Source organism: Aethalodelphis obliquidens, unplaced genomic scaffold (assembly GCF_003676395.1).
Source record: "Aethalodelphis obliquidens isolate GAN/ISIS:26980383/991018 unplaced genomic scaffold, ASM367639v1 scaffold28, whole genome shotgun sequence".
Lineage (NCBI taxonomy): Eukaryota > Metazoa > Chordata > Mammalia > Artiodactyla > Delphinidae > Aethalodelphis > Aethalodelphis obliquidens.
In genome coordinates, this window is record NW_020837972.1 from 14,852,902 (window position 1) to 14,877,137 (window position 24,236).

The following is a 24,236-nucleotide window of genomic DNA, read 5'->3' on the forward strand; positions in this document are numbered from 1 at the left end:
GATGCTTCTCTAAAGAGAAACTTTCTCTCATCAATCATTTGGTTAGCCTGATATGTAATTTGTATAGGAAAGGCAGGATAAATGTTTGACTCTCTTCCCTTTATTTACCAATTTTCAGAGTAATGGGTTGCTTTCCTGCCAACCTCCAAAGTCACCAGTGAGACACTGTGTCTTTGTTTTAGTATCATTCTTTACTCATGGATTTAAATATATTTGATGTGTTTCATCCATTTCAGCTATCATCATACTGGTGCTCAAAGTTTCCTGTCATTAGCAAGTGGGAGCCTATTCAGGTTGACTCCTGAGACCTTTAGATATGACCCTCTTAATCTTCAACAACCTCCTTGCTTTCTGGTACGGCAAGATGTTCCAGGTTCATCTTGTGGATATCCTGCCCTAGACCTGAAATCAGCCACTTTCTCCAAGGAGTCCTGGTTCCTTTGCTGAGAATGGAATTTATAGATTACAATGTGGGTAATTAGGGGTACTTAATGCTATTGGCTTAGTCACTACTTCTAGGTCTTTTGGGTAGATTCTAACTGCTTGCTTTCTACTTGCCTTCCTTCTACATAGGAAACAAACTTTAATCTGTCTTTCTACCTTCTTAAATAATTTAGGGTATAGATTATTTCCATTTCTACCCTGTAGAATTTAGAATTAAAACTAATAACATTGTGCCATCCTCGCATATATATATGAACACTCCATAGGTGACATATGTATATATCAAACCATCAGTTCTAAGTAGCCATACTTAACTTTTCTTCTCAAAAGTTCAAACTTAAAAGATACAGTCTAGAAAACACTGGTTAAATAAAGTATTTTATCATATGTATATGTGTATATATATATATATATATTTTTTTTTTTTTGCGGTACACGGGCCTCTTACTGCTGTGGCCTCTCCCATTGCGGAGCACAGGCTCCGGACGTGCAGGCTCAGCGGCCATGGCTCACGGGCCCAGCCGCTCCGTGGCACATGGGATCTTCCCAGACCGTGGCACAAACCCACATCCCCCGCATCGGCAGGCCGACTCCCAACCACTGCGCCACCAGGGAAGCCCGGAAAATAATTTTATATTCTTCTATATGGTTGAATTCTTATCATGTATGTTTTTACTCTAAAAATTTTTGTGCCTTATTTTAATAACTTAAAAAATTTTAAATATTGATTAAAAAAAATATATATATATGATATACACTTAATGACAAATGGTTGAATTAACTGAATCTTGTAGTTTGGTTACGAGAGGGTTTCAGGGATAGAAGCCCCTTGGCTGTGACTCACAGCCCGAGGCCAGCTCTCCCAGGCCCCCATTACCTGTGAGTGAGCGCTTGTAGACTCCCTGCAGGATTGCAGCAATGCGGAAAAAGGAGAAAGCCATGTAGAAGTTCCAGTTCTCAGTGGGACGGATCCCCATGTGAAGACAGTACATCCTGAAATACTCCTCTGCAGTAGGGATTCCCAGCTCAGACAGATCACTGTCACTCAAACCTGAAGCGACAGACAGACCCAGGACTAGGCAAAAACCCCATGCTCTCCTGTGGCTCCAAGTATTTGAATTCTGAAAATCACTTCGTCCCTTGGAAATCAGCTTCACAACTAGTTCAAAGGGTTATAGCTCATCATTTCAAGATGTCTGGAATCCAGGCATGAAGCTGTTATTCACAATTTGGCTCTTAAAAGTTTCAGACTAAATTGGCAGTAAAGGAAGGAATGAGGGGCCTCCAATTCCATCTGGGCCACAGTTCAGGGTGGATGCATATTATTTTCTACCAGTCATTTGATTAAAAAAATGGTATTCAAAGAAGATCTCGCCAAATTATGAAAAAGATAACTGCAACAAATAAAAAATCTTACCTATTTCCTTCATTTGTAACATTTTGATGGTTTAGAAGCATGTAATATGTTCTGTTCCAAGAATTTATCCTAGGAGTATAACTTACATACAGGCAAAGATATTACTACACAGATATTCACTGCCTTTTTTTGTGGAAGCACAGGGAAGGTAATACTTTAAAAAAACAAAAAACTGGAAACAAATATCCAAATAGGAATCAAACCAAATGCCTTATTAAGTTAATTCTATAACAATGAAATCCTATACTGTCATTAAAAATGATGCTGTAGGAGAAATACTCAATACCTGAATTTCACGAAGCAGCCCAATCACAAACTGTTTCAGCAGAGTTTGCCCCAAAGCTTTGAGAAGAGCGCTGGCTCCATCCCTCACTCCCCCAGCGGCAGTTCCTACCTGGCTGAACGGGAAAGCTGGATGGCAGGTAGTGAGCCAGGCAGCTGTGGGCCACATCGGCAAGGGGGTCGCCTAAGGTAGCGAGTTCCCAGTCAAGGACGGCAAGCACCTCGGCCGTTTCCGGATGGAACAGCACGTTGTCCAGCCTGCAGGAGCCACAGAAGGGATGGAGACAGCGCTAAGAACACTGACCGCTAGGGTGTATTCTGTGCTGGGCGTCTTCTGCTGACCCCTTCAGAAGCACTCCCCACCCCTCCCATGTGCCCGGGAGCCTGCATGGGCTGCATCCACCAGCTCCCTTGCCCTTTGGCTCAGCTGGGAACAGCCAACGGGACACCAGCAGACAATGGGAAGGGGGCCTGCACATTAATTCCCCACCCCCCTCTCAGCAGATAGCTGAGGGACAGCTGTATTCCTCTCCTGAGGGCCACAGCTTTGGTCAGGTGGCCCTCGCCACAGAGAGACCATGTCTGGGTTCTGGTAATTACTCCTTCCCGAGATGGTTTTAAAACAGGTCTGCAATTTTTTGACACTCCTACCACAAAAGAAAGAGTCTAATCCTTCACCCCTGGAAGCAGCTCACTTCTAACCATTATAATACAGGTGGAAGTGGTGCTGAGTGACTCCTGAGACAGGGACAGAAAAGGTGATCAGCTCCCCCCGGCCCTCTCCCCTCGGAACACACACCTCTGCAACCGTGAGCCACTAGGTAGGAAGTCCAGCTGGAAGCTGCCATACTGGAAAGACCAGGTGGGAAACCACAGAGACACAGAGAGAGGCTCAGGGAGCCCAGCTCGCCTCTGCCCTGGTGCAGGTGTGAGCGAGCCTTCAGGTGATTCCAGTCCCCCGCCTGAGACCCACGTCAATGGCTCAAGCAAGCCATCCCGTCCCAGACTGCAGACTCATGAGTAAGATCATTGCTGTCGCTGTTGACAACTTTGGAGTTGTCGTTACAGCTGAAGCGCGTGCTTGTACCTTCAGACCCGGGGGGTGGTACTAACTCCTGCTGTTGCACAGGCCAGGCCCCCCATCACAGAGAATAATCTGGCCCCAAACGTCAATAGTGCCAAAGCTGAGAAACCCTGCCCTAAAGGCCACGCAGAGGGAGAGCCCATGTAGTGGATAATTGTCAACTGTAAACTGGGGCAAGACCAGCTGCTTAATTTCCCCTTCAAATACCCTTCCCATCACTTTCCACAACTAAGTATCAGCCCTCCTCATGCCCAGTCGACCTGAAGTCCCCATGCACCACTGTGGTCTGCTGCTGCCTGGGAAGGTGGAGGGGCAGCCACTCGATGAGCCTCTCCATTGGCGGGATGGTGCTGGTTTCCGAGGCTCGATACTGCTTGATCCATGTTTGTACCTGGCGTGCAACATAGTCCCCTGAGGGAAAGAGGATTAGAACATGGTGTGCCATCTCAGCAACCTCCAGAGGTTTCGAAAATCAAGCAGTGCGATGAAACCCCTTGTAAGGTCTGAGGCATCTTCTTCCCATGACTAGAGAATTTCCCACATGCTGTTCCTGCCCCCTCAACCTGGAAGCCACTGCTGTTTTATCTTGGCTGGATCTGTGTGATCTGGGCATTGTTCCCAGCCACATAGCCTCCGAGCCTGATCCCTGGCCCTCTCAGATCCTATGAGCTTCCTAACAGCCTTTACTAAATCCCTTCTTGGCTACAGGACAGTGATTGGCTAAGAGCATAGGCTCTGGGGTGGATGCATGGTCTGGGTTTGGTTCCCAGCTCTGCCATTCTCTGTGTGATCTCAGGCAGGTTACTTTACCTTTCTATGCCTTTGTTTCCTCATTGATGAGATGGCCCTCAGAGAGTTGCTGGGAGGACACAATACGTAAAGCCCCTGCAAATGTTCCTGGCATGCAGTAAGTACTGCATGAGTATTTGCTATTATTCAGTTGTTTGCTACCAGAGTTACCACAGTTGAGGAACTTGCAAGTTATATCTGGGACCACGAACTGGAGGGAGTTCTGGAGTTGCCTGGCTCACAGTTAAGCTTTTGAACTAATTTAACCTCTCTAAGCCCCTATTGCTTCATCTGTACAATGAGTGTACTGCCACCTGTATTCCCTAGGACCACTGTGAAGGCCAAATGACGTCCATATATAATATGCCAAACACAGAAGGCTGCTCAATGAATAATGACCATTATTACTGTCACTGTTATTAGTTGACAATTATTGTCACTATTAAAACAATTCATAATTAATAACACATCACACCACTAGCTCTAAGTCAAGCCCTCACCCCTCATCTGAGAGAAAAATGTTCCCCAGAAGCTTGAAGACAAGGATAGAGAGATTGGGCTCCTTCTGTGGAGTGCACTGCACACTCAGAGCACCCAGACACCTGTCCTTCGGAGGATCCAGCAGGGCTGGATGAGAGGTGAGATCAAAATCCACAGGAATTTAACCCCAAACAAATCAAGCCTTTAGAACTAACTTCCAGTTTTCAGAATTACAGGAAGTAGAAGACAGCAGTAAATGAAATCATCAGGTAACAATCAAAACAAATCTATAATATACTTGCCTGGTCCCTTAAAAAATTCATTAAAAAAAAAAAAAAAACAGTGAGGGGACTGTTCTAGATTCTTTGATCGGATCCTGATTTGGAAAACCAACCAAAAAAACTCACTTATAAAAGATGTAAGGGGGGTAATGAGGAAATGTGAATATGGACTGGGTTTTATAGATTCTGGGAAGATGGTAAATTTCCTTGGATGTGATAATGGTGCTGGGAGATGTCCTTACTATTAGGAAATGTAGGAAATGCGTACTGAAGCTGTTAGGAGTCAAGCGCCAGGATCTCTACAACTTTGTTAGTTGTGCAGATAGAAACAGAAAGAGCTATATAAAGGAATATGGCAAAAGTTAACCATTGTTAAAATCAGTCATGGGCATATATTATTCACTGTACTATTTCACATTTCTAGAGTTTTAAAATTATCATAATAAATTGAATACAAAGGCCACCAGGAACTGAGCCTTTGCAGAAGGAGCCCCTCAGGAAAATCTCCTATATGGATTTAGGATGTCGCCCTGCCCCCCACGCATACACACCACCCCAGTGCTGTACACACTCCCTTCTCATGGGAAGCAGATGCAGCTGTCCCTGCGGCTCTGGCTCTGTTGGCCACTGGTCCCGAGCAGGCCTGCCAAGGCACTAACGCCCTTCCTCCCCAAAGCAGCCTCCCCTCTGGGATGAGAAAAGAGAATTATGGTTCCCTGCAGGTCCTTGATGGAAAGGTTCTTTGTGATAACTAGACTGGACCTAAAGGATCTGGTCAAAAGTCCCTTTTGATCAGAAATCATGTTGGTGTGCTGTTTCTTTTCCTTACAAATTTAAATTTGTTCTCTTCGATAAATCATATATTCACATGGCTCTAAATTAAAGTGGCAAAAAGGAGTGCAATAAAGATTTTCTCCCATCCCCCTGCCCAGCCACTCAGCCGTTATTCCCCAAAGGCAACCCATGTGACCAATTTCTTAGGCATCCTTTTGGAGATATCTTCACGTGTGCAAATAAACATTTAAATTTATTCAAATATACCAATTTTACACAAATGGTGTACTATCTATATATAGCCAATGCCCCACGCAGCAGCTGGGTTCCTGACATAACTTGAGAAGGAAAGGAAGATCTGATGCCCGGGTAAACTGGATCAGTGAATGTGAAATTTGAGGAAGCTGCTTCATGCGATAAGCTCCACATACTGCCTGCGGCCCAGGAGGCTGACCCTGAGTCATATAAAATCACACCAGATTTCTGCTTTGTCTCTTTGTCAAACTAATAGGCCAGTGGAAAGTGCATCAAAACAGTCCACTTTAAAAATAAAAGGCAAAGGATCCACTCAGCACATGGGAGAGGCCTCCTTAGGCTGCTCTCTCTCCACTGCAGGATGGGATGTCACATTGCCCGTTGCTTCATGTGACAGAGGCTTTATCTCCATTCAAAACACGAGGACAGGTGCCATCTCCTTTGCTTTTCACATCAGCACTGTGAGGGGGGCAGGGAAGGGTTTTTTTGTTTTGTTTTGTTTTTTACTGAACCTTTACTGTTGAGAAAACTATAACAAAGTAATGGGACTTGCCCAAGGTCACCCCACAAATCAGCACCTGACTTCTGGTCTAGGGCTCTTTGCACTTTGAAACAATGGCTCAATATAGGCAACATCTATGGTCTTTGCCTGCTGACCCTTTTACTGGTAACTAGGGCTCCCAGATAAAATAGAGGATGCTCAGTTAAACTGGAATTTTGGATAAACAACAAACAAATTTTTACTGTAAGTGTTTCCCAATGAGACCACCAAGATGGAGGGGAACCCCACTAAGCTGGTAACTCTGGTCAACAGGTTAGTTAGTTAGTGTATGATAGGGATCAGGCTGCGTATGGAAGGGGTGAAGAACTCCCTCAGTTGGGGCTGTGAAGTCAGCAAGCCTGCTCTGTGGTAGCAAAGTTTCTCAAATGGTTAGTTTTGAGACCTCAGATCATGTGCCTACGGAATGACAGAATTTTAGGTAACTTGGTAGAAATGTGTCAGGAAGTTGATGTACTTTGGACACATACTGCAGCCTTTGATATGGTCCTAGACAAAACAGGCACGTTTTGGTTAAAAGCAGAGAAAGAACAAAATACAGCTTATTTGAGAGATTCTTTTTGACCATGGTCAACAAGGCACACTGGTTGAGAGTCAGGTAGTCTTGAATGCTGCAGGGCAGACAAAATGAAACTCTTTGGCTCATGCTAAAGTTTCTGCATGCAAAAGCATGAAGACAATGGTGATGGTGGTTATAAAAGTGTGTGCATTTGTCAACATTCATAAAATGCTACATTTCAATACAACTGACTTCCAGAAAAAAAGAAAAGGGAAAACCTGACAATACCAAGTGCTTCCAAGGATGAGGACCAACTAGAACTCTCAGACATTTTTTAAAAAAAAGAAAGAAGAAAACAGAAACAAATTATACAAACAAATACCTTGGCATAATGGCATTTTAAAAATATATCCCTAAATCTTTCCTCTAAATATTGAAAAGAATATTTAGAGGAAATGGTGAAAAATGGAGAAGAAAATATGTATCTTAAGTACTTTTGGCCAGTATCGGAAAAAAAACAAGATTTAAATGATACAGTGAGATAGAAGTTTCAGGGAAGAGAGATTCTGTAGTCCATGAAGGGATTTATCTCAGGACAAAGCATCTAGGTAAGTGACACTTATACTAAAATGAAAGTGGATTTCCAAGTAGGAAGCTAACAAGCCCACCTCACATTTACCAGTGGTGCCTTAAAACCTTGGTACCATGGAAATCATGAAAGCAGAGGCACCAGTGAGGAAACAGCAGCACAGAAGACAAGCGGCCCCGTGCTCACCGTGTTTCCCATAGTCTTCTAGGCCTGCGGCCTTGAGGTCCACACTGTGAATCTTGCACAAGACTCTGTTCATGGCAGTGTAGATGGCCCGCCTCTGGCTGGGCTCCAAGCCTGGCAGAGAGGGGTCTTTGTAGATGAGGCCTGGGCAGTACTCCATCAGATAGAAGGGAGTGCCGATGACCCTAGCAGGGGCACAGACAGGGTGTTTCAGTGGCCCATGATGTGGCAGGCACTGCTCTGTCCTGTGTGTAAGCTTTGAGTGCTGGGTGGGAGTTTGGATCCAGAGTACTGGAAACTTCCTTTTTCCTTTGCACATAAGCACAGGGGTTAGAAGTACTCCCTCCCCAAAGCAATCCACACACACACATCCCTGTCTACACTTCCTTGCCAGCATGCCTCTCTTCTCTTTGGTCCACTTGTAGAAGCCATCGGAATGGGATTAAGTGTGATAATACAGGAAAGCAGCATGTTGAGAGGGGGATTTGGAGTCAGAGAACCAGGCTTAAGTGCCACCTCTGCCCTTCCTAGCAGTGTGATCCTGAGAAACATATTAAAGCTCTCTGAGCTTTGTTTTTTTTTAATCTATAACGCTTCAAAGGATAGTTATAAGTATTAAGGGAGCAAATACATAGGGAATGCCTGGCATATGTTTCTGGCTTCACTGAGGGTTGGATAAGTATCCCTTCTTGTTATTGATGTTATTTTCATCATTATCCAGTGGTATGAATGGCATATACAACACCCCAAAGTATTAAGGTGACACACCAAAATGTCATTAATCCATCTTTTGTCACTACTAGAAATCAGTTTAGTACTCCGAAAAGTTGTTTTGAAAATTCTACTATTATAACTATTCATCCTGACTTGAACATGGCCTAGATATTAAATTATATTATTAAATTATTTTTAATTATCTTAAATGTAATATTGCTGTGGTTATGATAGAAAATGTCTTTATTCTTAGAAGATGTAGGCTGCCTGAAACTTACTTCAAAAGTTTCAGTGAATAATAATTTATATACATACATATAAGATATACTTATTAACTTACAAAATAATTATATAATTATTTAATAAAACTTATTAAATTATGTTATAAAACATTTTTAGAAAAATGTTATATATAATTAACTATTTCTATAAAATTATTTTATCTATATAGTACACCTATTCACATATATACGCATACACATATATACATATACATAGAAAGCAAATGTGGCAAAATGTTAACAAATGTTTTCATCTAGATGAAGTGTAAATGGGTGCTCATCGTACTATTTTTTCTTCTTTCAACTTCTGTGTATGTTTCGAAATTTTCATAATTAAAAAATCGGGAAAAAAGAGACAGACTCAGAAAGCATATTATAAAGCAATTCAAAAACAGTTTAGAAAGCCCACAATAAAAAATTAATTAAAACAAGCAACATGAAGCTAGATGGACATATATTTTTTTAATGTTAGAAAAGATGTTTCCTACCAATTCTCACGAAAGCAGGCATTTATCTTTCAGGATAACTTAAAGATCTGTGAACTTCTAGGGGAGGTAACTATAAAATCTCTTTTCTCTTCTACCCAAATTTTACTTGTCTTTACTCTAGCAAACTGGAATGTGAGTTAGTATAAGAACTTTTCTCTTCTGTAGCTTGAATACACAATAGAAAAAATAAATCTGAACATTACCTTGGATCCTCACAGAGGTCAAGAACTTTGGGGACAGGGACTCCAGCATTCGCAAGGGCTTTCATTATCCTGCCAGAACAAAGAAAACTGAGAGACACTGCTGAATGAGATGACTGGATTTTCTTGAAATTATTATTATTTTTTTTGTTTGTTTTTGTTTTTGTTTTTTTTTGCAATACGCGGGCCTCTCACTGTTGTGGCCTCTCCCGTTGCGGAGCACAGGCTCCGGATGCGCAGGCTCAGCGGCCATGGCTCACGGGCCCAGCCGCTCCGCGGCATGTGGGATCTTCCCGGACCGGGGCACGAACCCGTGTCCCCTGCATCGGCAGACGGACTCTCAACCACTGTGCCACCAGGGAAGCCCTGAAATTATTTTTTGATTTAAAAATTTTACATGCAGAAATTAAAATGGAATGCTAAAATTTAAAAATTTCAATTGACCCAAGAAGGCAAAAAGGCAAGGAGAACAAAAGACAAATGGGACAAAGATCAAACAGCAAAATTATAGACCTGAGTCAAACATACTGATAATTACACTAAAGTTAATAGAGTAAACATTCCAATTAAAAGACAGAAGTTGTCCTACTGGGTTCAAAAGCAAGACTTAATATACTGTCTATAAGGGACATGCTTTAAATATAAAAACATAGATAGAAATAAATAAATAAAATAAAATATGAAAGGATGGAAAGGGAAGTTCCATGCAATTGGTAAGCATAAGAAAGCTGGTATAGCTATATCAATATTAGAAAAAGAGACCTTAAGGCAAAGAGGACTACCAGAGATAAAAAGGGACATTTCAAAACAATACAAGAGTTAATTCACCAGGGAGATATTACAATCATAAATGTGTATGTGCCTTAAACAACAAGGTCCTACTGTATAGCACAGGGAAGTGTATTCAATATCCTGTGATAAACCATTATGGAAAAGAATATGAAAAAGAATATATATATATATTTATATATATATATATTCTTTGCTGCATAGCAGAAATTAAAACACTTTGCTGCATAGCAGAAATTAAAACACAACATTAAATCAACTATACTTCAAATTACAAAAGTAAATAAAAAATGTGTATGTGCCTAATAAAAGAGCTTCAAAAATACCTAAAGTAAAAATTATCAGAATGAAAGATAGAAACGGACAAACTCACAATCATAGCTGAGACTGTAAAATGCCTTTATCAGTAACTGACTTTATCAAAACTACACTAACTAGAAAAAGTAAGACACAGATCTGAACAACACCACCAGCCAACTTGACCTGATGGACATTTCTATAACACTCACACAGACACTGCAGGATACACATTCTTTTAGAGTGCACACAGTATATTCACCAAGATATATCATGTACTGGTCCATAATATAAGTCCTAATAAATTTCCAAGTATCAAAATCTTTTTTTAAAAATAAATTTATTTATTTATTTATTTTTGGCTGCATTGGGTCTTCGTTGCTGCGTGCGGCTTTCTCTAGTTGTGGCGAGCGGGGGCTACTCTTCGTCGTGGTGTGCAGGCTTCTCATTGCGGTGGCTTCTCTTGTTGCAGAGCTCGGGCTCTGGGTGCACGGGCTCAGTAGTTGTGGCTCACGGGCTCTAGGAACACAGGCTCAGTTGTTGTGGTGCATGGGCTTAGCTGCTCCGTGGCATGTGGGATCTTCCCAGACCAGGGCTTGAACCCATGTCTCCTGCATTAGGCAGGTAGATTCTTAACCACTGCACCACCAGGGAAGCCCCAAGTATCAAAATCTTACAGAGTATTTCTAAGACCTCAATAGAATTAAACAAGAACTTGTTGCTATGTGATAGCTAGAAAAAGCCCAAATATTTGGAAGTTAAATAACACACTTCCATATAAGCCATGGGTCAAAGAAGAAATCATAAGGGACATTAGAAAATATTTCAAACTGTAATAATAATAATAAAAACACATGTCAAAATTTGTGGGATGCATATGTGCTTACAAAGTAACATAACTTTGAAAGCTCATATTAGAAAAGGAAGATGTTAAATCAATGGCCTCAGGTTACACCTAAGAAGGTAAAAATACACCCACAGTAAGAAGATGGAAAGAAATAAAGCTCAGAGCAGAACTAAATGAAATAGAAAATAAACAACAGAAAAATTAACAAAACTAAACATTTGTTCTTTTAAATTATCAACACAATGATAAATCCCTAGGTAGACTGATGAAAGAAAGAGAGAGAAAATACTATCAATCCACAGCAGGAATGGCAAAGATGGGAAATCACTACAGATCCTACATACATTAAAAGGACAGTAAGGGAGGACTTCCCTGGTGGTGCAGTGGTTAAGAATCCGCCTGCCAATGCAGGGGACATGGGTTCAAGCCCTGGTCCAGGAAGATCCCACATGCCGTGGAGCAACTAAGCCCGTGCGCCACAACTACTGAGCCTCTGCTCAAGAGCCCGCGAGCCACAACTATTGAGCCTGTGTGCCCAGAGCCCATGCTCCGCAACAAGAGAAGCCACCTCAATAAGAAGCATGCGCACTGCAACGAAGAGTAGTCCCCGCTCGCCGCAACTAGAGAAAGCCCACGCACAACAACGAAGACCCAACACAGCCAAAAATAAATTTAAAAAAAAACAAAACAGTAAGGGAATATTTTGAACAATAAATTCAACTGTTAACATGAAATGGACATATATAACTTTATATATTTTATAATATAATTTTATATATTTTAATAAATGTACAAATTCCTTGCAAATTACAATTTACCAAAACTAAGGCAAGACGAAATAAAATACCTGAATAACCCAATATCTATTACATCAAACCCATAATCCAAAAACTTTTCCTAAAAAACCTCCAGGCCTGATGGGTTTACTGATAAATTCTATGAAACATTAAGGAAGGAATTTTTTTAAATAGAAAAATAATGAGTCGGTCTTATCACCAATAACTGGCTCCTGCTTTTGGCTGCCTGCTGTCCTTTCCCCTTTTCATGTTCTGATAGTAATACCTAGACATTCCTTTGGGAAACAGCTCTCCCCCACTGTAGGTTCACATGGTTTGGGTGAGAGTGACTCAATCCTGATTCCAGGGTTGAGCACAAGACCCAGATTTGGCCAATCTGAATAATGCATCCTCCTGACCACAGAGACTGGTTCAGGAACAAAGCTGTGACCCACATTGGGCCAACGAGTCAATCTCAGGAGATATGCTGGAATGTTCACTGTGGTTATCAAGGAGGGAAGTGTTGAGAGATGGAGACAGAGAATGAATGGGTCCTGGTGACATTATTTGGGCCCCTGGATCCAGCCATACCTGAAAGGTTTAGATAATGAAGCCAATACATTTTACCACTTCTCCTCCTTTCTTTTTTTTGAATGCTTAAGTCAGGCTAGGTGGGTTTCTGTCACTTACAATTTGTACTAACAAACTACCCAAACATGACCAGGGTAAACATTTTGGTGTGTTCCTTTCCAATATTTTTGTTTCAATGTACAAGTCTTTACAAAAAACATAGTTAAGATATATATAGTTTGTAGCTGTTTTTGCTACATTAAAATTTTATTTTCGGCAGAGTCCCCTGGTGGTCCAGTGGTTAGAACTCGGCACTTTCACTGCCATGGCCTGGGTTCAGTCCCTGGTTGGAGAACTAAGATCCCCCAAGGCACAATGGGTGGCCAAAAAGGAAAAAAATTTTATTATACACATTTTAATTTTATTATAGACATCCTTTTATTGGCTGCAATAACAACATAATCATTAAGACTGGGGTATGGAATCCTACCAGCCCTGGGTGTGAAGCCAGACTCCATCACTCACATACTAGATGTGTGTCACTAGGCATGTTGCTTAACTTCTTTAAGCTTCACTGTCCTCATCTATAAAATGGAGATCATATTAGGACCATATCAGGGAGTTGTGAGAATGGTTTGAATTAACAGTATATTCAAAGCATTTATTTAGTGCCTGACACATACTAAACACTCAGTAAATGTTAGCTATTATTGTTATTGTTCCAACAAGCAGAAATACCAAGGTTTGCATAATCATTACTCATTTATTGTACCTGTAGGTTTCCAATTTTTTTATTATAAACTACACTGCAGTGAGCATATTAATGCATAAAGCTTCTCTCCCTATTTAGAACTATTTTTTTAAAGAGAGATCCCCTATTGGAATTAATAGGTATAAAAGTATGACTACCCTGAGGTTTTTATAAATTATGTTATACTGTTTTCCCAGTTTTCCAAATTTGATTTGGCATTTTATAAGCAGATACCATACACATTTCATCTTCAAATGCACATTTTATTCCTTTACTAAAACGGAAATTCTGTGCATTCTTGGATTTTTCGATGTCCTTCTAACACTCCAGAATTCCTCAGTACGCTAGGAAGTTGGTGAGAGTTCACAAGCAGGAGGCACAGAGACAGTGGGAGTTTTGCATTTCAGGGTTTCTCTTCTACAAGCACACACTCACTATCACATGGGCACATTTAGGAATGCTCACAAATAGCTACAGGTTTCTTCCTGTAGGCTTCATAAACGAACCCTGAAGGCTTCATAAATGTCAGTCATCAGTCCCTGTAACACTTAAGTCAGATTCAAGGAACCAAAAAGTCAGAGGGGAGACAGTAAATGGTGAGAAAGAAGAGGCCAGGAGCCGCAATCACATTTTCCTTCTACTCCCTGCAACTTTCCTTCTGCAGAACATGATAGGCTGGAAGGAAGGCGGAAGAGGAAGAGAAAGCCGTCCAGGAGCGGAAGCCCCACTCTGGAGTCCAGTCATCGCATGGCCACTCACCGTCCAAGAGTCTGGAGCTAGTGTTTTTCAACCTACTATGTTTAAATTTTCCTATTCACAAAGCAAAAGATTTTATTTTGGATGGGTTGTAATACATTTATTGTTTTAAACATTTTATTATGAAAAATATCAAACATACATAAAAGTAGAGGGATTCATATAAGGAACCCCAGGTTTCAATAACTATCAACTCACGGCCATGCCTCCTTGGGCTATGACCGCACTTAATAGAGGCTCAAAAAAAGTCTAGTCTCCTAGAGGTTTAGGTAGAGAAAAGAGAAAACAAGCTCCCGAATAAAATTAGGTGACATGTTCTTATCAGAAATAATTTTGGAGAGTCACACTTGTAATTTTAAATGTCTCAAGGCACTTTAATGGAGTGCTGATTGGCCAGCTCAGGGGCTGGGCTGCGGAGGCTGGGGATGGCTGGGGATGGCAAGCACGCCCCCAGCTCTGAGAATTTACCTGAACTCTCTCTCTATTGCATGCGCGGACGGGAGCAGTGTCCCTGGCGGTTTCTTCCTCAGAACCAGCTGATGTTTAGCCAGCCTGATGTAGTAGGTGGGATTTGACTGCCCGTGATCAAACTGAAGGAGTTCCAATGGGCCTGCAAGTTTGAAAGCAAGGAAAACTCAGACCAGCTCTGGAGGACAAATGTGGACAGACATTCTTTCTTTCTAACGAGTACTGCATGTGGATGCGGAGCGCCCTGATTTGGAATGATCTGTCAGGAAAGCAGCTCCTCCCGGGGTACCAGACGTGACTGCGTCCCAGGCATACCCCCCACCTCCAGCTCGAGTCCAGAATATCACACTATGGTGTGGCAAAGGCCACTGGATTTACACCATGACAATTTTCACTTTGTGCAGGTGTCCAATTTTGTCCTTCTTGCCAACTCCTGCTCCGTAAAGAAAAGTCTTTTAGTTCTGTTTGTAAAACACAAGCACAGTCATGGAAACCCATCTTGCTAAATGGAATGCTTTAAGCCGAGGATGAAAAGTGCCCTCACTTGAAAAGTGTGCCCCTCACCCCATACCCGGCCACACCACGCCTGACAATGACGTGACAGCTGAAAGGAGCTATGCAGAGGCCTGCAGCTCGAGCCAAAGCTGCTTTCAGGAGATGCGTTTCCCACCCCAGCAGGCTAAACTCTGAGGCTCCCTTGCAGAAACAGCCTAGTTAACCCTAGTCTTCACAATGAGATGAACTCTACACACAGATTCGCAGGAAATGGGAGTTTGCCTGACTTAGCTGGTCTCATCAGAAAGGGTCCCTCAGCTTTGCAGAGGCTCTAAGAACAATCCCATCACTGGAAAAAAATCCTCATGCGAAGCTACATACAAAGAGTACTTTCAAATGGTACAGATGAATAGAAATAGAGACACAGATGTAGAGAACAAACGTATGGACACCAAGGGGGGAAAGTGGCGGGGGGTGGTGGTGGTGGGATGAATTGGGAGATTGGGATGGACAAATATGTATAAAATGGATGACTAATAAGAACCTGCTGTATAAAAAAATAAATTAAATTAAAAAAAGTACTTTCAAGGATCAAACTTTATCACCAGGTAAGTTCAAAAGTTCATGCAACTATACTTTAATAGTTCATGCAACTATACTTTAATAAAATAAAAAGTTCATGCAACTATACTTTAAAAGTTCATGCAACTATACTTTAATAAAAGTTCATGCAACTATACTTTAATAAAATAAATTTAAAAAGAAAAAGGTCATGAGGCACCTGTTTTTCTGAGGATGGAATGTGAAGAAGGAGCTAGAGGTTCCTTTGAAGAGATAGAGACGGCTTGTCACATTTTAAATTCGTGCAACTTTTAAGTCACCTTCACAAAACAGGCTGTCATCTCAAAAATATTAGAAACACTCAAACACCCCTGGGCACATACTGCAAGTTCCTCTCCTCCGGGACAGCCCTTTGCAGGCGATTGCTGCCACACCACACTCTCACATGGAACAAGGGCCAAGTACACTTTGGGGATCCGTAAAAAAGGAAGTCAGTGCTTTTTCCCAAGCAAAACAGAGCAGCACTCAGGTCCATGGGCTCACTGAGCCCACTGGCTATTTGCTTCACCACATGGCGTCTTTGTCTCCAGCATATTCCACTAAGGACTGAAAGTGAGAACCAGACTGAAAGCCTAGCCTTTACCAAAATGCAGAAGCTTAACTACCTGTGGCTTGGGTCCCCAGTAAGTCTTTGAGGTGCTTCTCCAAGGAGTCCTTGGGAATTTCCATCGTCTTTCTCACAGGGCGAGTGTTTGGAACAGCCATTCTCAACGGAAAACCCAGAAGAGTTTCCAGTTCCTTTACTGCAGTCTCTGGGTCATGAACCTGGTTTCACAGAGAATACTGATCATGGACACCCAGTCAACCCTGCCCCACCCTCCTGCCTGTTCTCTGAGAGGGTACTTTCTTAGAGGGAAATATAGAAGAAGTCAGTTCTCTGAGCAAGGACTTTGCAGCCAGGGGAGTCAGCTCATGAGAAAGCCCCAGAATGAGTTTCCTCCTCCCATTTAATTCCTAACCACATTAAACTTTCTTATCTGCTGGGAAGAGTGCCGGTTAAGACTGAATGATACTCCCTTGTGCCAGGAGGGCAGAATATTGTGTGTAGTGTCCACTCTGTCCCTACGGGCCTGTCAGCTAATAACAAAAACCCAAATGCAGAAAGCTAGACAGAGACCCCCACCGCCAACGTGGCTTCTCCTGCTTCAAAGCATTGGGGTGGCCCGTGTGTCTGGTAGCTGCTGGGTCCCCACCCAGAGCAGCATCACCAGGCCAGCAGAGCTGTCACCCGAAATGTCTTAAGCCTGCCATTCACCTCCCTGTGTAACTCTTTTCTCATTCTGCCTTATTACTTCCTATTGAAAATACAAGTGGCTAGTCACCTAGATTTCATAATCAATAAAAACTAAAAAGACTATGGCAGCATGGGTGAAAACCACCAGAGGCAACTGCAACTATGAGTGTAAGAGGACTGCGTAGAGATGCTTACACTAGTGCCTGGGGCACAACAGGGGTTCAAAAAACAGTGACCTTTACCTTAATGATGTGAATACCAAGGCTGGCAGCTGCTTTTAGATTCGGCCCAAGATCATCCAGAAAGATGGACTCAGAAGGCTGCCGGCCTAGCCGCTCCAAGCACAGCTTGTACATCCTGGCGTCTGGCTTGCAGACACCTTCCAGGCAGGATTCCACAACCTGAGAGGGAGGGACAGGAAGGAGAGATGAATGTCCCTAAAAGTGGTGTTCCCACGTACACCCAGTATATTTTCTGAAAAGCAGAGCAGAAGGAAGGCAGTGGAGATTTGTTATAACAAGTAACTTAAGAGTGTCATGATATAAAATGATGTTGCTTTTTTAAGAGGAGTGATTTGGAAATACTGGGTTACAACCTGAGGGAAGATTCAGAAAACCAAAGTTCTGGTTCAGACACAGTGAGTGACCTTGTGCAAACAGCGAAGGCACTATGGGCTTCAGGTTCATAGTCAGGAAACACTAACAGTCATCTTACCTATCTTTTTTTTTTTTTTTTTTCTTTGCAGTACATGGGCCTCTCACTGTTGTGGCCTCTCCCGTTGCGGAGTACAGGTTCCGGACGCGCAGGCTCAGCGGCCATGGCTCACAGGCCCAGCCACTCCGCGGCATGTGGGATCTTCCCGGATCGGGGCATGAACCCGTGTCCCCTGCATTGGCAGGTGGACTCTCAACCACTGCGCCACCAGGGAAGCCCCATCTTACCTATCTTAACGGTAGCTGGGAAACTTAGTGAACTTCAGTGTGCTCCGAAATGACATAGCAGTTTGCTAATGTTAGGTATTGTGAATGCACAGAAAAGCTGCACGTTTCAGTTTTAGGGAAAGTATTTCACCATTTTCTCAGAAAGAAGGCACTGTTTACTGTTATAAAAGAAACATGACTTTAATGTCCATATTTCAGAAGTTAAAAAACAAACAGCTGTACTCAGCCTAGACAGATAAATCCCACAGGAGGGCTAACACCAAAGAGATCGTCAGTGGCAAAGACATGGTTCCCTTTCATGCAAAGAGCCTCCTGTATCCTGACAGCCTTGCTTCAACCTGTATCTGATCCAGAACTGGTGGGGTGCTGCTGAGTGTTCAGGAGAACCCTGAAACAGCTGTCTCAGTGTCAGGCTACCTCTGATCCAGCAACCCCAAGTCCTCTGACACTGTCCCCATGCCTTGATCTCCTCCTGTGAGCAGGCCTAAAACGTCCATAGAGGCCTGTAACCAATACCCTCTGGTCTGCCCAAAGAATAGAACTAACTCCCTCAGTCACTCCTGAATTGACCCTCGCTCTCCAAGACCAAGGACAAACCTGAGGGCCCCTCCCTCTCCTCCAAACTCCCATTGTTCAAGGTTAGAGGAGAACTGCCTTTTCAGACAAATAAATGTTCTGAATAAGTTACTGACTCTTCCTGGTCTCCTAAGGACCTGAATGAGCTAAAAGACAAAGAAGCTCCTTCTAAAGAAAACGTCAACAGTGGGTAGCAGAGAAGCCAGGTGTTTCAGACACCAATAAAGGCATCATGCGACAGGAAAGCAGCACAGCTGTACCAGCCGAGACAAGAGGAGAGGGGGAGCAAACCCTGGGGGTCAGGGCCAAGTCTGCCAAGCAGACACCTCCTCTCATAGGTGAGTACATTTGCAGACGTGAAAAAATTCCTGAGATTTAAACTGGATAAGATCCCTGGACTTCTTGTGTTCTATTTTGCCAGATGAAAAATTTCTGGGGTTGTGTTTCACAACAATGTGAATATACCTAAAATTACTGTCCTGTATAATTAAAAATGGCTAGGATGGTAAATCTTTTCTTTTTCATTGTACTACATTAGCATTTTTTATTTACTTTTTTTAAAAAATAAATTTATTTATTTATTTATTTTTGACTGTGTTGGGTCTTCGTTGCTGCACACGGGCGTTCTCTAGATGCGGTGAGCAGGGGCTACTCTTCGCTGTGGTGCACGGGCTTCTCACTGCAGTGGCTTCTCTTGTTGTGGAGCACGGGCTCTAGGTACGCAGGCTTCAGTAGTTGTGGTGCGCAGGCTCAGTAGTGTGGCTCACGGGCTCTAGAGCGCCGGCTCAGTAGTTGTGGCACACGGGCTTAGTTGCTCCGTGGCATGTGGGATCTGCCTGGACCAGAGCTCGAACCTGTGTCCCCCGCACTGGCAGGCAGATTCTTAACCACTGCGCCACCAGGGAAACCCCTAGGATGGTAAATCTTACATCATGTGTTCTTTACAAAAAAAAATAATAATAATGTAAAAGTTTTTACTTAAAAAACAAAGTAGATGGGGACTTCCCTGGTGGTCCAGTGGTTAAGAATCCGCCTCTCAATGCAGGGGACATGGGTTTGATTCCTGGTCGGGGAACTAAGATCCCACATGCCACGGGGCAACTAAGCCTGTGCGCCACAACTAGAGAGCCCGCGTGTGGCAGCTACTGAGCCCGTGCTCTCTGGAGTCCACGTGCCACAACTAGAGAGAAGCCCGCGTGCCACAATTAAGACCCAACACAGCCAAAAAAACCACAAAAAAAGACATTACCCATTGCTTACACCTGGACACAAGCAAAATTTCAGATATAAAACATCCATACTAAAAAAAAAAAAACCAAAAACAAAGTAGATGAACAAAATTTAAAAGCCACATACACGTCAGAAGAAACAGATTTCTGTGACATTGAAAAGTTCAGGAACAGCCTCCAGGGATGATGGGGATCACAAGAATGGTTCCATTAGCTTTACTTCTACCAAAATAATTTTTTTCCTTATAGCTTTAGAGAATAAAAATGTAAACCCTTGCTCTTGAGGAAACAGATTTTCAAAACTCCAGGTCTCCTGCAGACATGGAATATGAAAATGGATCTGAAAAGCACACGCCAGAGAGCCTGTGAAGCCTGAATAAACAAGTCCATTGTTTTAAAGAAGCTCACAAGTCCCTACATAGTTGAAGGGCCCAATACGAGCCTGGCCAACTGATTTTGTCCAGATGAAGATATATCCCCATAGCCACACTGGAGGGAAGGAATTTCTGAAAATAATTACAACGTATTGCATACTTACCTATCTGCCAGGCACTCTGTAAAGTGCTTTGCATGCATTATACTCTGGGATCCACACAGCTACCCTAAACAAAGAAAATTCCTACTCCTGAACTACAGGTGAGGAAACCGAGGTTCAGAGAATCAAAGCTACTGCTTATAGCAAGCTGCAAGACAGGATTCAAATCCGGCTGAGGTCCCTGAGCACCAGAAGGGGAGGATGCTTGGAGGAGGGCTGTGCTGTGGACAAGCGGGGAAACCAACAATTAAAGTGGGCAAGGAGCCAGGCAGCTGTGCAGAGGGAAGAGAACTCTATCTCTGACTGGCTTTGTACAGGAGGAATGAGGAGGTGGGAGGTGAAAAGAGCATTAGGTTGGGTCGTTAATTTCCCATATTTGTGCTCTGAATTTTCTGCCTGTCAATCCAACTAGATTTGACGTTCTAAAATAGCACTATCCAATAGGACTTTCTACAATGATGGAAATGCTATACTGTCCTGTCCGACACAGTAGCCACTAGCCACATGTAGCGACTGACAACCTGAAATATGGCAAATGCATATTCCAGAGGGCAGGGCTTGTGTCCGTCACACTGAACACAGCATCCCCTCATGCCTAGCCAGTGCCTGGCACACAGTCACTGCTTAATGAGAAAGTGTTTTCCAACCGAATGAAGTTTAGGCAAGTCAATATTTCAGTAATTCATATCTGCCCCAGGATAACGATATACTTTCTCTTAGGGAAATGGGTAGTCTTTCACAGAAGTAACCTCCTGGCACAGAAGACCATCTCCTGACTCGGAATCTTCTCAGGTACTTTCATAGTCTAGCCCTTCATGTGCTGTCCCATACGGTAGCCACTAGCCATATGTGATTATTTACATTTAAGTTGAAATGAAATAGAATTCCTCAGAGCCATTAGCCACATTTCAAGTGTTTAATAGCTGTATGTGACTAGTAGCAACCATACTGGACATTTCCCTTACTGCAGTGGGTTTGTTTGCACAGCACTGGTCTAAGGATTAATGCCATAGAAATAGAGGGCAATGGGGTTGGTCTTTGAAGAGAAAAGGTCAAAGGGCCCGTTAAGAGGTGAGGGCTGACGAAAGTGCATGTGTTATCTGATGACTAAGGTTCAACTCCAGAATGAAAGGGAGTCTTGAAAGCTGAGGTTTCAATCAGTTATCAAAGCCCATAAATGACTGACCTTGCTGAGAGCTCAGTGATATTTTACAAGTCTTGTTTCCCACCTGTTATGTTTAGTCCTAACTGAGTCAAGTGTGTGAATAAAAAACCCATTCACTCCAGATCTACTGAGAGGCAGCACTAATGCTGCATCCTGAAGCAAGGACACAGACTTGATTCAGATTATTCCGGATCACTTACCACATCAAACTGTTTCCGGTCCAGGGGCAGAAAGCTCTTCCCATTGGGAAGATAAAAATTATTGCTCAAGACTGCAGTCTGAAGGCCTTTAGCCCGAATCTGAGTTATGGCCTCAGTCATCACTGGGAACGGCTTTGCCACTCGCTCACTGGTCAGCAGAGAGAAAAAGGAGTCCAGGGGCACGGAGGTCTTTGACTAAGAATGGGGGAGGGGAGAGGAGAACCAGCCATCATTAAGAGTAAGAACAGCTTGTCACCGACACAGAAAAACACATATTCCTGGCTTCCTACCACTACCTGGTGTAGGACCCCAGGCCTTTGGCTTGCTGCCAAAAGGAATTCCCTCCCTCAGCCCTTGTGCAGAACTTTGTATATAAGGTTGTAAAAAGTGGCTTAGAATTAGAGTTACAGTGGTTAGGGAATGGAGCTATTTATATCAGTATTCCAGTTAAATGAGTTCTTTATTTCACTCACTCATTGTCAATTTTAAAAAGATTCAGAAGACCCTAAGAGGTACATTAAACTCTATAAGTGTATTAAGCAGATGTAACTTAATTTTTAATGATCCAGAGACATTTGATGATTCTGCATTGCCTCAACTTCACCATTACGAACTGAGTGTCAGTTTCTGATCAATTTTTGTGTTTTTAAATTCAATCTCTGTGGGTTTTGAAAACTCTTATTTTATCATGTTTCAAAATCTGCAAGGCCAAGTCTGCTATTCTGATATACACGCACATTTTACAACAGCTTTATTGAAATACAATTCACATACCACCCAATTGACCCATTTAAACTGTAAAATTCAACGCTTTTTAATATATTCACAAAGTTGTGCAACTATCAACACAATCCGTTTTAGAACATTTTCGTCACCCTGAAAAGAAATCCCATACCCATTAGCAGTCGTTACCCATTCCCCCCCGACACCCCAATACTCCCAGTCCTAGAAAATAACAACTCTATTTTCTGTTTCTATAGATTTACCTGTTCTAGACATTTCAAATAAGTGGAATCATACAATATGTGGTCTTTTGGGTTGGCTTCTTTCTGTCACTTAGCAGAATGTTTTCTATACATATATTTAAATATTTATTCATTTATTTAAAATTGAGGTAAAAACACATAACATCAAATTTACTATTTTAACCACTTTGGGTGACATTAAGTACATTCACTGTTATGTAACCAAAACCACCATCTATCCACAGAACTTTATTATATCTTAAATTATATGTTAGCAGGGTTATTGTGAAGGTACATGAGTTAATACAAATAAAGAGCTTAGAATGCAGAGCCTTTCCAGAGAAAGGCTCAATGTTATTACTGCATTAAACAAGCTTTCTGATCAAAGCCATTATACAACTCCAGCTTCAGATGAACAGTAACTGATGGAGAGGCCTAGTATGTAATATTTTTACTTTTTCATTCGTGTAGTTAAAATTGAGTACCTGGGGATAGAAGAAATAGCTTAAAATCTTATAACAGGTAATTAGGTTTTCCCTTCTTTATTTTTAGTTTAACCAACTTAATGGATAAGTGTTGCATCCACTATTCTAGGCAAAAAGAATATGGAAATTCAAGTATGTTTATCACTCACAATTTCAGAGCAAAGTCTCCCAAATTCTTGTAGGAAATCCTCTGTTGTTATCTCTGCTCTCATAAATTTCATCCAGGGCCCATTTTCACCACCTGAGATCAAGGCCTTCAATATAGTTCCGGAAGGGATATGATTCTGTACCTCCCATTCTACCGGAAGTAAAACATATGGTAAGTGAAACAGTAATGTATGGACAAACAGCTGGGGTTTGGGGAGCAGGGGAAGTACCATACAAGTTCCTGTGGCATCACTGTGGTGCCAAGTGGGTTCCATTGGGAATTCAGACAAATTCAGGAAATGGAAAATCTCAGCTTGGACCTCCAAAGGAACAGCAATAATAATCTGCGTAACTGAGGGGACATTGGTGCCAAGCGTCAGGTCCGTACCACCACTTTGAGATGACTCTGGACACTGCAGTACGAATTTTCTTCCCTGGTCTCTCATTGGCTGGTTCATATATATTAGGTCACTCACACAGTCATGGCACATGGTAAGGAAGTGCATTAGGGAATAAAGCAGATTCTGACAGCACTCCAAGACAAGCCCTTCATTTTGTAAACCATAGTAATCCTTCAGAGCAGTGTAGCTGGCACACTGAGACATTCACCTGTGGGGGGCGCTGTCTTTGAGAAATAAAGAACAAAATTCTGTCCATAAAGAGCTAAGGCAGTGGATGGATTATTATTGTGTATACTGGGAACACTGGGACAGGGGTTACTTTTTCTTGTACAAGGGTGTTTTCTCTTTGTATAATATACCTGCTATGGGGCAAAAATATATACAGCATTCATAATTATATCTAAGATATATCAATAATATACATTAGCACATATCTTTTGTTTAATGTAGTACCTGTGCATTGAAAATATTTCAGACAATATAGAAAGGTATAAAAAAGAAAGTTAAATGACAAAGCAATCCCATTCTTCAGAAATCGCCAATGTGACCAATTCAGTACGTCTTTTGAGAATAACAGGACTTTTAAAACTGAATCCAAATAATAATAATAATACATCTTTAATTTTAGAACTAAAGTTAGAGCATTTTTTAGGATCTTAGAGCTGGCAA

The 24,236-nt window shown here is 42.2% G+C and overlaps 1 protein-coding gene across 11 annotated transcripts in view; it reads right to left on the minus strand.

Moving 5' to 3' along the window:
- Positions 1-24,236, minus strand: part of ACAD10 (acyl-CoA dehydrogenase family member 10) — a 49,102-nt gene that overhangs the window by 17,113 nt on the left and 7,753 nt on the right. For 9 of the 11 annotated variants that reach the window (XR_003436735.1, XM_027124753.1, XM_027124746.1 and 6 more), the window contains exons 3-12: positions 23,169-23,317; positions 21,570-21,764; positions 17,166-17,324; positions 16,295-16,454; positions 14,574-14,715; positions 9,323-9,409; positions 7,640-7,821; positions 3,488-3,638; positions 2,256-2,401; positions 1,322-1,495 (exon numbers count right to left, since the gene is read on the minus strand). Coding sequence is in view for 10 of the 11 variants with exons in the window: in XM_027124753.1 (XP_026980554.1) it covers positions 1,322-1,495; positions 2,256-2,401; positions 3,488-3,638; positions 7,640-7,821; positions 9,323-9,409; positions 14,574-14,715; positions 16,295-16,454; positions 17,166-17,324; positions 21,570-21,764; positions 23,169-23,317 (1,545 nt within the window). In the remaining variant the exon portion in view is untranslated. The remainder of the gene's footprint in view (positions 1-1,321; positions 1,496-2,255; positions 2,402-3,487; positions 3,639-7,639; positions 7,822-9,322; positions 9,410-14,573; positions 14,716-16,294; positions 16,455-17,165; positions 17,325-21,569; positions 21,765-23,168; positions 23,318-24,236) is intronic. The other 2 variants (XM_027124750.1, XM_027124752.1) reach the window with 1 other exon arrangement.